Consider the following 15,445-nt stretch of genomic DNA (forward strand, 5'->3'; position numbering starts at 1 on the left):
GCCTAGGGGTACCGGTATTATCTCCACCAAAGAAATACAGGGATTCAAATCCTACAAAGTGAGTAATAGGTGAATTTAAATAGTAGATTTTAAGCGAGTGTTTGCCAAAGAAAAACAAAATTAATATAAATCTGACTCATCTCACCTCAGTGATTCGAAGGAACCAAAATAAAGGTGGTATGTCTTAATTTTAAAGTGTTGAAATGGTATAGATACCTCTCAACTTTCAAGTATGTAAGAAATGATTGTTTGGGCTTTTTTTTCTTGTTTGGGCTTTATTACTATAATCAGTATTTAATATTTAATTGGGTATAATTCTTTTAACCTAGATGAATTAAAAGTTTTTATTTTTTTAAGTTTTGTAAGTGCTAGTTATATTAGCTACCCATGACCTATTGGACAAGTGGTATGGTGTTTCCTTTTACAAATGTGAGGTTGTGGGTTCAAATAAGGTAAAGGTGGAATTAATTTGTTAAATTTATTGTTAAAAAAAGTTATATTAGCTATTTTATAATATTTTCGAACTAGTGTTAATTCTTTGTACCTACTATAAATATATATATATATATATATATATATATATATATATATATATATATTTAAATCACGAGATTAGCCATTGACCAACACAAAAAAGCGAAATTAGCCATTTGAGGCGTCTCCATGCAGACGTCTCACTTAAACCCCAAGCAACTGAAGCGTCTCTTGAAGACGTCTCACTTAAACCCAGCGTCTCCTATTCCAACAACCAACACATGTAGCGTCTCTTGCAAATCCTCAGTCATGTAGCGTCTCTTGCAAATCCTCATTCATTGTTTCCCCTGCAAATCTTCACCACAAACAAACGACACAACTTAACTGTCGTGAAATAATGTGCCATCCCTCTATAACTCTTTTCCACACTGCCACCGTTACTCACCGACCAAAATTTTGTTTCTTTCCTGACTCAATAGCAGAATATGTCTGCTTACCGGCCAACGTACCTGACTTACAAAACAACACACGTTCTCCGACTATTGCAGCAAGGGGGTCGTATTCCAAGAAAACCTCAATTTCTGGCAAAGGGTTTTCTACAACATAATGAGTCGGAAGTGATGGGTTGTTACACAAGGGCGGACCTAAGCCCACCCTAGGGTGGGCGGGCGCACCCCCGGGAAAAAAAAATTTTAGTGCTAAGTTCCGTCGAAAATCCCGTCCGCACCCCTTGGAATTTTTCGTCCGCACCCCATGGAATTTTCCGTCCGCATCTTTTGGAATTTTTCGTCCGCACACCTTAGGTAAAAAGTGTTATCAATTTATATTTTAAAAATATTCTTTAGTAAACTCCTATTTTATAAAAAAATACTACCTAAATTATATTACTTTTAATACCTAAATATCTAAACTCAAATACCCAATACATTTAACTAGCCCACTACTAAGTCTTAGCCCAATAAACAAACCCAACAAATCAACAATATTTCAAACTAAAATAAAATAAACAAGCCCAAAACACTTACATATTCTATCATGCTCTCTTTATCGTCCTTGCACGCCAGCGATCAGAACATCAACAGCGAAAACAGTGAACAGTCAGCGGCCGCATACCACCGTAATCAGTCACGGGTAAGTTTCTTTGTTATTTTTGAAGATTTTTGGTTGGTTTTTGGTTGAGATTACCCACCTCCAGCAGCCTATTATAGCCGCATACTAACCATAGTAGACATGTGCTTCGTTTTGTTTTCACTATGTTATGGTGAGTTATATAAATTAAGTTCTTTTGTTTTACATGACCCGAATTGACCCGATACGAACCGATTTTATATATATATATATATACCTTGGGGTCTAAAATTTTTAAAAATGTTCCGCACCCCCATAAAAAAATTCCTGCGTTCGCCACTGTTGTTACAGTAGAACTGATCGAGTAAAGAAAAGGGGTTGTTATAGTAAAGAAAACCTCAATTTCCGGCAAAGGGTTTTCTACAACATATTAAGCCGGAAGTGATGGGTTGTTATAATAGAACTGATCAAGTAAAGAAAAGGGGTTCACAGGTTCAAAGGAATTTGGGTTGGTCAGCAAAAAGGGATGTGTTTAGAAGACGATGCTATGGTGAGACGTCTTTTGCACAAAAGCAGATCTAGTCACTTACCACGTATCCGTTTCTAGTTGGGTTTTAGTGAGACGTCTGCAAGAGACACTTTAGTTGCTTGGGTTTCAGTGAGAGAGGTCTGAATGAAGACGCCTCAGATGGCTAAATTTGCTTTTTGTGTTGGTTAATGACTAATCTCGTGATTTTCCTTATTTTTACTACTTTTTTTATCCACCTTTTCGCCTAGTCTACTAATACAACCATAAAAAAAATCATACAATACAATTAGTTTATGGTCGGTTGTGTATAATACATGTTTTGTTACCAAGGCATAAGAACTATCAAACATGATTTGTTTTATTATAGATGACGGATTTTTTACGTACTCATTAGTCTTCTTTAGAAACTATATGTGCTTCCCATTTAGGTGGTTTCTCTAGTGATGGTGGTGGTGATTATTATAGGAATTATGGTAGTGGTGATGTTATGGGTAGAATAATCTAGTGTGTAGGGTCAACAACAAACAAGATAGGTATTGATAATTTCAGTCTTATATTGATTGTACGTCTTGTACCTGGCTCGGTACTCACCGGGTGTCAGACATACTCGTAGATATCATGTATAACCATTAGTATTCTTTTAAATACTTTGGAAGTAGATATCATGTATAACCATTAGTATTTTTTTAAATACTTTGGAATTTTCAAGTATATAGTTTTTGCTTTCCATTCTATTTTTCATAAAAAAAAATGTTTTTAACAACTCTACGAAGAAATATGAGCATGATAAATTACATCCACATCAACATCTACATCCATTATTATAAAATGTTTAAACCATCTAAATTATATGATAATTAGTGGGATTTTCCGTGCTACGCACTGAAAATTCAGTCGATTTCAATTTGGCTCGTTACAATACAAACACTCGATATATCAATCAAAAGAGGAAGCATAAAAAATATATGTTATATCTGAGCCAGCTCGATTTCGCACTATGCGTTGGGAAGTTTGTGGTTTTGTTTTGGCTCGTTATAATATTGGCACTCGCTGTAGCAACCGAAAAAGAACCCCCCCCACCCCAAAAAAATATATTAAAATTTGACCCGACTCGATTTCATTCTGTTCCGTGCGCTACGCACCAGAAATTCGATCGATTTCGTTTTGACTCGTTACAAGACAAACACTCGTTGTATCAACCAAAAGAGGAAACATAAAAAATATGTGTTATATTTGAGCCAGCTCGATTTTGCACTATGCGTTGGGAATTTTGTGGTTTTGTTTCGGCTCGTTATAATATCGGCACTCGCTATAGCAACCGAAAAAGAACTTCCCCCCATATATATATATATATATATATATATATATATATATAGGATAAGGATCCGTTAGGAACCACCCTTTATTGCGAGAACCGCGAGAACCAGTGTGAACACAAACAGTAATACCTAAAAAAATCTAAAAAACACTCAATTTTTTTTTTACTATTTTTTTGAAAAAATCGCTATATTTCGTTTATAATAAAAAAAATTTCAAAAAAAAAAAATTCGAGTAACACTCATCCATGCACATGTGCATTTGTATCATTTTTTAACAAAATCCGTAATTCATTACAAATATTATACAATTGCACTTTCATTTACACTACAACGTGTAATACACTACTTTTTACGTTAACAATATCAGAAATGCACATGTGCATCTATATGTATCAACATGAAATAAGGTGTGTTGGTACACTACTTTCTCTTTCATCGATCATTCCATCCATAATACACAAATATGCACATGTGCATTTTTGTCATTTCTTTGACAAATTCCGTAATTCATTACAAATATTAGACAATTGCACTTTCATTTACACTACCATATGTAATACACTACTTTTTACATTACCAATATTAGAAATGCACATGTGCATCTATATGTATCAACATGAAATAAGTTGTTTTACTACACTACTTTGAATACACTTTCATCTATCATACCATCCATAATACACTACCATTACCTTCTACCATCCATAATACAATACCATTACCTCCTACCATCCATAATACAATACCATTACCAATATTTTCACTTTATTACATGTATATCAACACCATTTATACCATCCAATCAACATATTACATCATAGATTGACAACTATAACCAAACCATCAACCATTAGATATAACTAACAAAAAAACATGTATATGGGCCTACTTCTTCATTCAAAATCACAAATTTTTTGTATCAAAACATGTTATATCATGGTTATACCTAATGATGCACATGTGCATTTTGAATATTGGTAATATTAAAAGTAGTGTATTACGGATTGTATTGTAATTAAAGTGCAATTGTCTATTACTGATAACGTATTACGGAATTTGTTGAAGTAATGATACATATGCACATGTGCATGGATAACTGTTACTCGAAAAAAAAAAGTTTTTTTTTTGCTAGCTAAATATAGCGATTTTTTTTTAAATATTAAAAAAAAATTTGAGTGCTTTTTGATTTTTTTTAGATTTTATTTTGTGTTCACATTTGTTCTCGCGGTTCTCGCAATAAGGGTGGTTCTCGCATGAACCCCTATATATATATATATATATATATATTAAAATTTAACCTGACTCGGTTTCGAACAAAATTTATATCGAAGCGTAGACAAAAAATAAACGTATCATAAATTGACAACTATAACCAAACCATCAACCATTAGATATAACTAACAAAAAAACATGTATATGGGCCTACTTCTTCATTCAAAATCACAAATTTTTTGTATCAAAACATGTTATATCATGGTTATACCTAATGATGCACATGTGCATTTTGAATATTGGTAATGTTAAAAGTAGTGTATTACGGATGGTATTGTAATTAAAGTGCAATTGTCTATTACTGATAACGTATTATGGAATTTGTTGAAGTAATGATACATATGCACATGTGCATGGATAACTGTTACTCGAAAAAAAAAAAATTTTTTTTTGGCTAACTAAATATAGCGATTTTTTTTAAATATTAAAAAAAATTTGAGTGCTTTTTGATTTTTTTTTTTAGATTTTATTTTGTATTCACATTTGTTCTCGCGGTTCTCGCAATAAAGGTGGTTCTCGCATGAACCCCTATATATATATATATATATATATATATATATTAAAATTTAACCAGACTCGGTTTCGAACAAAATTTATATCGAAGCGTAGACAAAAATAAACGTATCATAACGATATATTTAAACTTTTGTAAAACATTATATTTTAAAAAGTTACAAAAGTAAAAAAAAAATATCTTTAAATTAATTATATTATCAAATAATCAAATAAATAAATTGAAAAAAAATTTGACAAGGCATCATTTCTTCCTTGCTACAAAATAAAAACTATCAAAACTTATGTTGTAAATATGAGAAATTCAAGAAGGGTAATATGTTTACAACTTCAAATTCTTGTAATATATAATATATAATATAAATATCAAAAAGTTAAATTTTGTATTTCTTATCATAAAATTATAAGAAACAACATCAAAATATGATGTTTTAGTAATCTTCATTTTGTTATTTGTGGGTTTTAGGTGTGTTTCTTGGTTAACATTTTGGTGTTTTATGTCTTTTTACACTTTTTAGGAAATTTAAACTTTGTAGCCAACTCCTAACCTATATATATATATTAGGGTGGGGTTCTAGAGTGAACACTAGTGTATTTGTGAACTGAGTGAACAAATCCTGGCCATTGATCTACACACGTGTATTGCCAGGATCTCATCATCAAATCGTTAAATACACTAGTGTATTTCAACATCAAATCCTGACCATTGATCTACACACGTGTATGGTCAGGATTAGTTCACTCAGTTCGCAAGCTACACTAGTGTTCCCTCTTGAACCTAATCCTATACACACACACACACACACACACACATATAGGATTAGGTTCAAGAGTGAACACTAGTGTAGTTTGCGAACTGAGCGAACTAATCCTACCCATACATGTGAGATCAATGGCCATGATTTAATGATGAAATACCCTAGTGTATTTTACAAGTTGATGATTAAATTCTAGCCATCCACGTGTGTAAATCAGTGGCCAAGATTTGTTCACTCAGTTCGCAAATACATTAGTGTTCACTCTAGAACCCTACCACACACACACACACACACACATATATATATATATATCTATATATATATATATATATATATATATATATATATATATATATATATATAGGGGAGGGCTATGTAGAAAACCCTAAAAATTTCAGAAAACTCTGAAAACTCCCATTTTTACCCAACCTCCCGACGTTTTTTTTTTTTTTTTGAAAAAAATAACACATGTAATATACATGTTTTTAAGAGTTTTGGGCAAAAAAACAAAAAAGCGCTGAAGGGATATTAAAAAAAACAAATTTCAGCAATGTCCGGGTAACTACCATGTGTTAGGCAACAAAGGCTGAAACTTGCTGAATTTTTGTTTTTTAAAACATTCCTTCGGCGCTTTTTTGTTTTTTTTTTGCCCAAAACTCTTAAAAACATGTATATTACATGTGTTATTTTTTTCAAAAAAAAAAATGTCGGGAGCTTTGAGTTTCCCGGGTTTTCTACCAATGGAGGGTTTCCTACCTAGCTTTATCCTATATATATATATATATATATATATATATATATATATATATATATATAGGATTAGGTTCAAACGTGAACAATTTCTCCAGCGTGAACTAATCTGGGCCCTTGATTTTTATGATCTTGAGATTTTAAGTGAATGGCATGATGGTAATTATTTGGTTATTTGTTACTATTTAATTAAGAGAATAAGGGTATATGTGTAATTTCCATATCATCTTGATTGCATAAATCCCACAAAAATCTCTCTGCATTTATGTTTCAAAATCCCACAAAAAATCTCTCTCTCACATATAAAAATCCTTTTAAAACTTCAAACCCTATCTTCCTCATATCTTCAAACACGCACACAAGCAGACACCCACTTTTCATCTTGTTCATCTTTCTGCTTTCCCTCTTGATTACACCTCCGACAATTGGAGTTACTCCGGCGACACCTCCGGTCGTCGCACACCCAAACAATCTTAACACCTCTTCCCCCTTATCCACTATACCCACTCCCCGTAACCTCTTTATCTCGTGGTTCCCTGCCGGAGATCGGCTCCCGGCGGGGCTTATCCGACAATATACCCCCGACACCCTCTTATGTTCGTACACTATCCCTCGTACCAGAACACACACCTACTTAACCTACTTGATCTAGAGAGAGAATCTGAGAAGGAAGGGAGCCACCTTGTGTGGCGACGGAACCGGAGAAACGACAGATAGAGAGAGCTGAAGCAACGCCACTGCTATGGCGGTGGTGGTGGTACTTTTATTCTTTTTCGACGAGATTTTCCGGTAAACACTCCTCCACTCTTCTTTACTTCAGATCGACAAAGTGTTGGTTTTTTTTTGTTTGTTTCATTTGTTTTTCCAGTGATTAAGGACGTTGAGGGTGCCGTTGATGATGACGATGATGGTTGCAGACGGCGGCAGCAGAACAGATCTACCGCCAGTGACGTCAGCGGTGGTGAATCTGAACAGATATACCGGCGAAGCTGAACAGATCTATCGTCGATTACAGGTATACCGGCTCAATCTGAGTGGGTGTTTATTTTAAAGATTTAAGTGAATTAGGGTTTAACATAATTTTGAGTTAGTTGATATTTCAATTTAATATATTGTTGAGTTAATAAAGTTAACTGTTGCTGATGAGATCGCCGGTTCGATTCGGACTGGTGATATCGGTCTGTTTCATGTCGGCTAGGTTCTGATTTGCTACCGGTTTTAACGACTTAACCTGTCAATTGCACACGGCTGACACCCCTGTTTCCAGACACACCCTTGATGCGCTACAGTTATCGTCCTCAAAATTACTCAGACACTAATATCAACTTTCATTTGTTGCAGGGTTGTAATGATTTCAGTTTCTTTTCAAGTCGAAACATTAAGGTTGCAATGCCTGTTGGGTACTATACTACGTCGAGCATGAAATTCAGGTACTAGTCTATTTCTAACCAGAACTACAGTTTTGATGTGTTATTTGAATGGACTATAACTATACACCGTCATTATTAGATGTGTTATTAGTTTTTTCACTGCTTTAAGGCGATGTACACATGTGTATTCTGATTTTGCTTGTTTTTAAGGCGCTATACACATGTGTATTCTGATTTTTGCTCTGGTTTTAAGGCGTTGTACACATGTGTATTCTGATTTTGCTCTGTTTTTAAGGCGCTGTACACATGTGTATTCTGGTTTTGTTATGTTTTTAATGCGATGTACACATGTGTATAGCGTCTATTTTTGTGATATCTCATATTTTTTTTTTGTCTATTGAATGTGTAATGTTGTTGATGTACACTTGTGAATTATGCAAAGTACTAATTGCTGAGTTTTTTGTGTTATTATAGGAGACGTCGTAAACGAGGAAAGTGGAGATGGAAGGTCGATAAGGATGATTCACGTATGAGGTCGATAAGGACGATTCACGTATGTTTGTTTGCTTGGTCGATAAGGATGATTCAGCATACAACGCGGCGAATAGTTGTAAAAGACTATGTCTTTTTTATTTTTCCGATTATGTTGCATTTATTGTTTTCACGAAACTGGAACTTGTAATTGTATGTTTTTTTTTTTGGTTTGGCAAACATTATGGAAATTGTTATTTGCTTAATATAAAATAGGTTTACAAGTTTTGTTTATATGTATGTATTATGTAGCTAATTACACATATGTACCATGCTGAGTACACATGTGTACTGTTTAATTCATATCAAAGTACACATGTGTATACCGTTGAAATATGAAGGTTACGAGAATCTTAAAAATCACAATCCGAATTCTGGTGGTGAAATCTAAAAAATAAAAATGAAATAAAAGATAATGTGGATAATGAATTTAAAATAGAAAAGACGTAACTTAATTCAATTATTAAAATAATGATTTAAATCTAATTTTTTATATAATTACAATCATACCCTTAACAACTAAAAAGGAAATCAATGGTTCAGATCAGTTCACGCAGTTCACGCATGGGATTAGGTTCACGCTGAAACCCTACCCTATATATATATATATATATATATATATATATATATATCACAAAAGTAAAGTTTAATTTTCATGCAATGAAGCTCCTAGAACGAAACTTTACTGAATAAGGGTTAAGGGAAAATTAACACAATTTAAGAAAGAAAATAGGTTTATGGTTCATGAAAACAGGTATATAGTTTTAGATAATTGGTCTGAGTATTACCAAACTCATACCAAAGAAATCTGTATTTTTTAATCTCATACCTAAATATATGTCCCGAATGTTTCGGATTTTACACATTGACACCGGAGTCGAGATTTTATTTTCCATCTATGTCAGTGTATATATGATCAATTTACTAGGATTTACTCATCATTCGTATGAATGTTTTTTAATGATTTTGTTACTCATTAATACACTTTTATCTGCTGCTTTTCTTCTATCAATGTCATGGATATGGTTTTCTTATTTTTACCTATCATCTTCCACTTTTATCTACTTTATTTATAATTAAAATAACTTCAAAATTAAAGTTTTCAGTACAATGATATAAAATCTATCACTTTAAACTAATCTTGTGTTGCTTTTCATTTAATTTCTTTCATACTTGTTGTTTCTTATTTTTATTTCTTTTATACTTATTTGATGTAATTTGTTATTAACTCACCTTTAATATTAGGAATGTATCATTTATTGGTTTATTGAAGATAAGGCTATAAGGTGTAGAATAGGGCTGTTCACGAGTCAAACAGAACCGATCAGACCTTTGCTCATGCTCGGTTCGTTTACAAACCGATCCGAACCGAACCGAGTGTTTTTTCAACCGAGCCAAAGTCGAGCAAGCGTATTTCGATCCGAGCATTTTTCGAACGAGCGTTGAGCGAGTATCGAGCGTCGCAGAACAAACAAGGAAAGTGACGATTAGAATGCTAGTTATTAGAATAAAGTGCAGTTTTCGTCCCTTATGTTTCGTCTAATAGAACACAACTAAAAATTTAACAAATAACAAGGAATACAAAACACTCCACTAGTTCTATTGAGATTAACTAAGCGGGAAGATAAATCATCGATAGATTGAAACATACCCTTGTTCTATCGGAAGTTTGAAATTGAATGAACCAATTCAAGCAAAACACTAGCGAGCTGGCGTCTTGGCTAGTGGCGATGGAGAAATCAAATAACGATGGCCAATGGGGGGGTTTTGATTAGGGTTTTGTACTTCTGAATCGAAAGGCGGGTTGAGACTTGAGTATTTGAAATTTTGACTCAATTACTCAAATGGACATTTAAGTATTGGACAATGGGCTATTGGTATTGAATTTCAATTCTAATTACTTAAATGAGCTCTATTTGGATCTTGGACCAAACATTGTTGATGTTGGTCTCTAGTCATTTCATTAAAAATGATACACACACACAAATATATATATATATATATATATATATATATATATATATATATATATATATATATATATATATATATATAGGGGAGGGTTAGATAGAAAACCCTAAAAATTTGAGAAAACCCTAGAAAACCCAACCTCTCGACTTTTTTTTTTTGAGAAAAATAACACATGTAATATACATGTTTTTAAGAGTTTTGAGCCAAAAAAATCAAAAAAGCGCCGAGTGTTTTTTTTTTTTTTTTAAATAAACAAGTTTCAGCACTTTTTGTCTAACACATGTAAGTGATGAAAGTTGCTGAAACTTGTTTATTTTTTTTTAAAAACATCCACTCGGCGCTTTTTTGAATTTTTTGGCTCAAAACTCTTAAAAACATGTATATTTCATGTGTTATTTTTTTCAAAAAAAAAGTCGGGAGGTTGGGTTTTCTCAAATTTTTAGGGTTTTCTATCTAGCATTGTCCTATATATATATATATATATACTAGCCATTTACCCGCGCGATGCGACGGGAAACAAATCAATTAGGTTGGTGAGTTTAGGGCTATGTATGGGGCGGTTCGGTTTTAAGCCATAACCAAAACCAAATTCCCGATGCAACAGAAAACACAATACTTCTTAGTAATTCTAAGGGTGTATATGAGAAGGTTCAGTTCAATTAGGTCATAACTAAAATCTAAATTTTTTTGCCTTAAAGAATGTGTCAGACAGACTACATGTCCTTTATATTTATTAGGGTTGTGAATTTCTGACACGACTCGAAAATACGACATTAACCTAACACGAAATTCACGGGTTTAGGTTTAGTCTAAACGGTTTCTGGTCAGTTTCAGGTTGAACTTCTTTAACACCCCCTAATTTTTATTCATGTAGCTTTTATTCAAAAATAATATTAATGTAAGGATAATTTTATAATAATCAAATTTCACAATATAATCAAAGTTCATGGTAATATCTATTTAATCCTAAGGGGGATGGGTCAACCTGACACGTACCAAACTAACATGTTTCAACCCAAACCTATTTTGACCGCCTATACTTTTATGTCCCATCATAATCTAGAGCACGTAGATAACATAGTAGAATAGCTTTAGGGTGGGGGCTATGGTTAATCACTCTATGGTGTTTGAGTGATTTTCTACCCAATAATATTATGTCATGTCAACTCCCCATATTACACTCAATCAGGGGTATGGTTAATCACTCTAGCATGTTTGAGTTATATGTTTTTTTGATTGGTTCTTCTCTCCTCTCTCCTTCTCTCTCCTCCATCACCCTTCTCCACCTTCGGTGACTATACACCGATTTTTTCACCCTCTCTCCTACTCAAACACCCTAACTCAATCATGGGGGTATGGTCACCGGTCGGTGACACCCACTCAAACACCCACTCCGCGCACATCATAACCCCCCACCCCGACACCCCCACCCTTATAGAGAGTAGGGCGACTATAGTTCATGTATCCCAATATCGAGATTTATTTTGAAAGTTGAAATTTAGCACATTAAATTCAAACTAAAAGAAATAGTAATGAAATTAGCTTAATTACAAACCATAAAAAAAGTTTAAAAAAACTGATAACTTGTTTTGATCATACGATATTTACAACATCATATCGTTGTATCAACCGACAATTTAAAAATTGATATATCATAATACTTTATGTGTGGTATTCTTTCTACTAATACATGTAATGTATGGAGATTATATAACGCTTTTAACCATATTCTACTTGTTTATTGTTTAATAGAAGCTTAACGTTTTTAACAAACAGTGTTCTGGGTCAACTCAACTCACCGACTCGGTTAATCATGTATGGAGGTTATCTTACCTGTCCATCTTGCCACCTTTAATAGAATTATTTGATATACAATTGATATAACTACTTTATAAAGCCTACATGACTGAGAAACATGAAGGGTTGTAGCGAATATAGCTCAACAGGCGAGTTCATTTTTCTCGAGCTCTCTCTACTTCAGATTTTAACAATGTGTTTGTATTAGATTAGATCTTAGTATGTGAGTGTGCAGATCTTACTTAAATCTTTTGAACAAAAAGCCATCAGAGTTTATAAATATCAATTCATCATATTCTCTTGTGCATAGAAGATTGGCAATTAATGTTTGACCTAAAAAGTCAAAAGTAGCATAACAAAAGCAGACCTATGATGATATACACTATCTCACTTGGACCTAAAACAAAACCGTATGCAAACTACTAATCACCACTACCACCAGCAGTAACTGCATCTTCATCTCCATCCTTTTCCAACCCTATGGGCTCCAATGCTCTTAAGTCATCGAGCGAACGCTCTACACATTGTGACAGCTCTACAATGTATGGGAATCACGTGTGTTCCAGCTCATGCACGGCGTTAAGAAACTTCTCATTGGCCCCCGGATTATATAGGGAGGCATCCTTCAAAGCCACACCATCTTTGGAACTTCATAACTTTGAACATGTCCGTAGTGAGCCCCGGACTCCCATAAGTTTGTTTACACAGCCCCCAACGGTTCAAGGTGTTCCTGACTTCTGTTTAGTCTGTTTATCACATCTTGAAGCCTTCTTGGATCAACCATTGTCGTTCAGATGAAACTCGCTCGTGTTCCTGCTTCAGCTTTTCCTGCAAACCACCACCCACTCTTAATTTGGAAAAGATAATGACATTTGTTAATTTCTATATACAAGTTAAAATAGTTTGTAATCACATATGCATACTCTCAACACTCTGAATCTGAACTCGGGCATTCTCCAGTTCCTTTTGTAACGCCTCAACCACCTTAGCATTCTTGTCAAGCATCTGTATCGCCTCTTTTCCCTTCTCAAGAGTCCCCGTCTTCTTCAAAACTAAAACTCTTGCAACACAAAAATGATTAATCATTACTATAACATGCTACAACTTCACGAACGTTCGGTTTGTTTACGGGCCTAAATGAAAGAATACCAAATATTCAGTTTGGCTCTACCTGATTGCTAGATAATGTAGCATAAAGACCTCTACCAGGGAGATTCTCAAATCTTTCAACATAAACAGATTTAACGCAGATTAGCAAGAATGAGGCGGCTAATTATGGTCCTGCTTCCAAAAACGACAATAATCAAAAGGTTTAATGCAGATTAGCAAGAATGAGGCGGCTAATTATGATGCCATTTTATAACAAATTCATAGAGACATTCAACTCACCACATAGCCTGATTGTATTCAACTTTTAACGGGTATATATGAAACTATCCCTAATAAACTTTTACCATAGCATTGCACAAAATTTTATTTCTTGTCTGTCATATGTGTTATGTCCACCTAAGAGATATATTTACTATTTTCAAAAGGTTAATAGTTCCATATTGGAATTTGGAGTGCAGTTTTACCTTCTTCACTGACAGCACGTAAAAGGTTAATAGTTCCATATTGGAATTTGGATGGCCAATTTGTAGCTGATAACATTGGTACATCATCTTTTACAACCTCATCCATCATTCAAGCCTCAGGTGTGACAACCACATGAAAAATAAGAAAAAAGTCAATAGCTGTAAAACTATCATATAAATAATTTGGTTAGAGGTGGCAAAAGGGGCATGTCGAGAGTGTTGGGTAATGGGTCAAAATGGGTAAGTTTTCTACTGCCAGAATGGGCTTATCGCTGCAAAAGCCATATCCCACTTACAAAACAAAGTTTGTAAGGAAGAAGAAAGTGGTCTCGGTACCTATTCGTGAAGATGACACCGGTGGTGGCAAACGTAGGAGCAGTAGTATCAACGCTGCGTTCCAACCGTGTTCCAACCGCCCTCCTGTGATGCTGCACCTAACCCGCTTCTAAACTGTCTTGACCCGTCTGCAAGATTGTTGGAGACCAAGAAACAGCCGGCGATAGAGGTCCTGAGCTGCAACTGCTCGAAGAAAAGAGCTTGGACTATGATTCTTAACGACATTTTTTCACGGAGATGGGATGGGCCTGCACAAAAGTAAAATTCAGAAATTTGTTCATCCGAACGACTGAAATCAATTGAAATAAATCATGGGACCGAGTGACCTTGCTTGGCATCAGGAAGACATCCTTCATTAGGCGACACGTTTGAATCCTGGTGAAGAAAATTTTGAAAAATAAGTACAACCTCGTAAGAATTTTCTTACTGAGATGCTATTGCGGGTACAAACTTAATAGTTGGGCCTCCGTCACCTCAACAGCAACAACTCCAGCAAGCTGAACATAATTTCAGTGGAAGTTTAACCATAATAAAGATACGCAGTCATGATTACAGACCAGTTGTAGTTGGTATTCAAACAATCACCTGATAGAGATCAGCATATGTGACTCTGGGATGTTTGGACTTCACTTCTTCTGCATTAAGATGAACACGAACTTAATAAGGAACCCCATCATCTCTAATGAAGTTTTTATGAACCTTAGCTAAAATTAAAACCTCATCTTTTGCTATAACTTAAAATTTAAAAAAATAGTGAAATGAGAGATACAGTACCACACAACACGAAATTCGTTGTCATTCCCTTACTGACCAGATCTACAACTTTCACCGGATTAGTGTTATGGTCAGAACCCTAGATAGGGCTACCAGAATCTGGTCGAAAACCCTAGGTTGGGTCACCAGAATCTGTTGACGCTAACCATTACGACCACAAGCCGCAGACCACCACCATCTCTATCGTTGCTAACCACCACCAACTAAAACAGCAGCTTGCATCATCTTCAACTCCTGTAACAAAACAAATGGTATGGATTTAATATTTACATATCCAAACAATAATTACCTCAATGAAATCGGTGTGGCATATTTAGTAAAACATCCTGTAAGCAAACACAAGGTTTCCCGGTACATTAAAATTGCAGCTTGATGACCAGAAGCAAATACCCAATCAACAATTCAATGA

At 34.4% G+C, this 15,445-nt stretch overlaps 1 protein-coding gene across 1 annotated transcript; it reads right to left on the bottom strand.

The window, feature by feature from the left end:
* Nucleotides 1–14,083: 14,083 nt before the first annotated feature.
* Nucleotides 14,084–15,223, bottom strand: LOC110908566 (BTB/POZ domain-containing protein At3g44820-like). The gene is made up of 4 exons (XM_035982840.1): nucleotides 15,037–15,223; nucleotides 14,848–14,897; nucleotides 14,589–14,637; nucleotides 14,084–14,510 (listed from the first exon to the last, which is right to left on the bottom strand). The coding sequence occupies exons 1-4, from the start codon at nucleotides 15,059–15,061 to the stop codon at nucleotides 14,311–14,313; spliced, it is 324 nt and encodes a 107-aa protein (XP_035838733.1). The 5' UTR covers nucleotides 15,062–15,223; the 3' UTR covers nucleotides 14,084–14,310.
* Between the last annotated feature and the right edge of the window lie 222 nt (nucleotides 15,224–15,445).

The sequence above is a fragment of the Helianthus annuus genome, chromosome 14 (genome assembly GCF_002127325.2).
Source record: "Helianthus annuus cultivar XRQ/B chromosome 14, HanXRQr2.0-SUNRISE, whole genome shotgun sequence".
NCBI classification, from domain to species: Eukaryota; Viridiplantae; Streptophyta; class Magnoliopsida; order Asterales; family Asteraceae; genus Helianthus; species Helianthus annuus.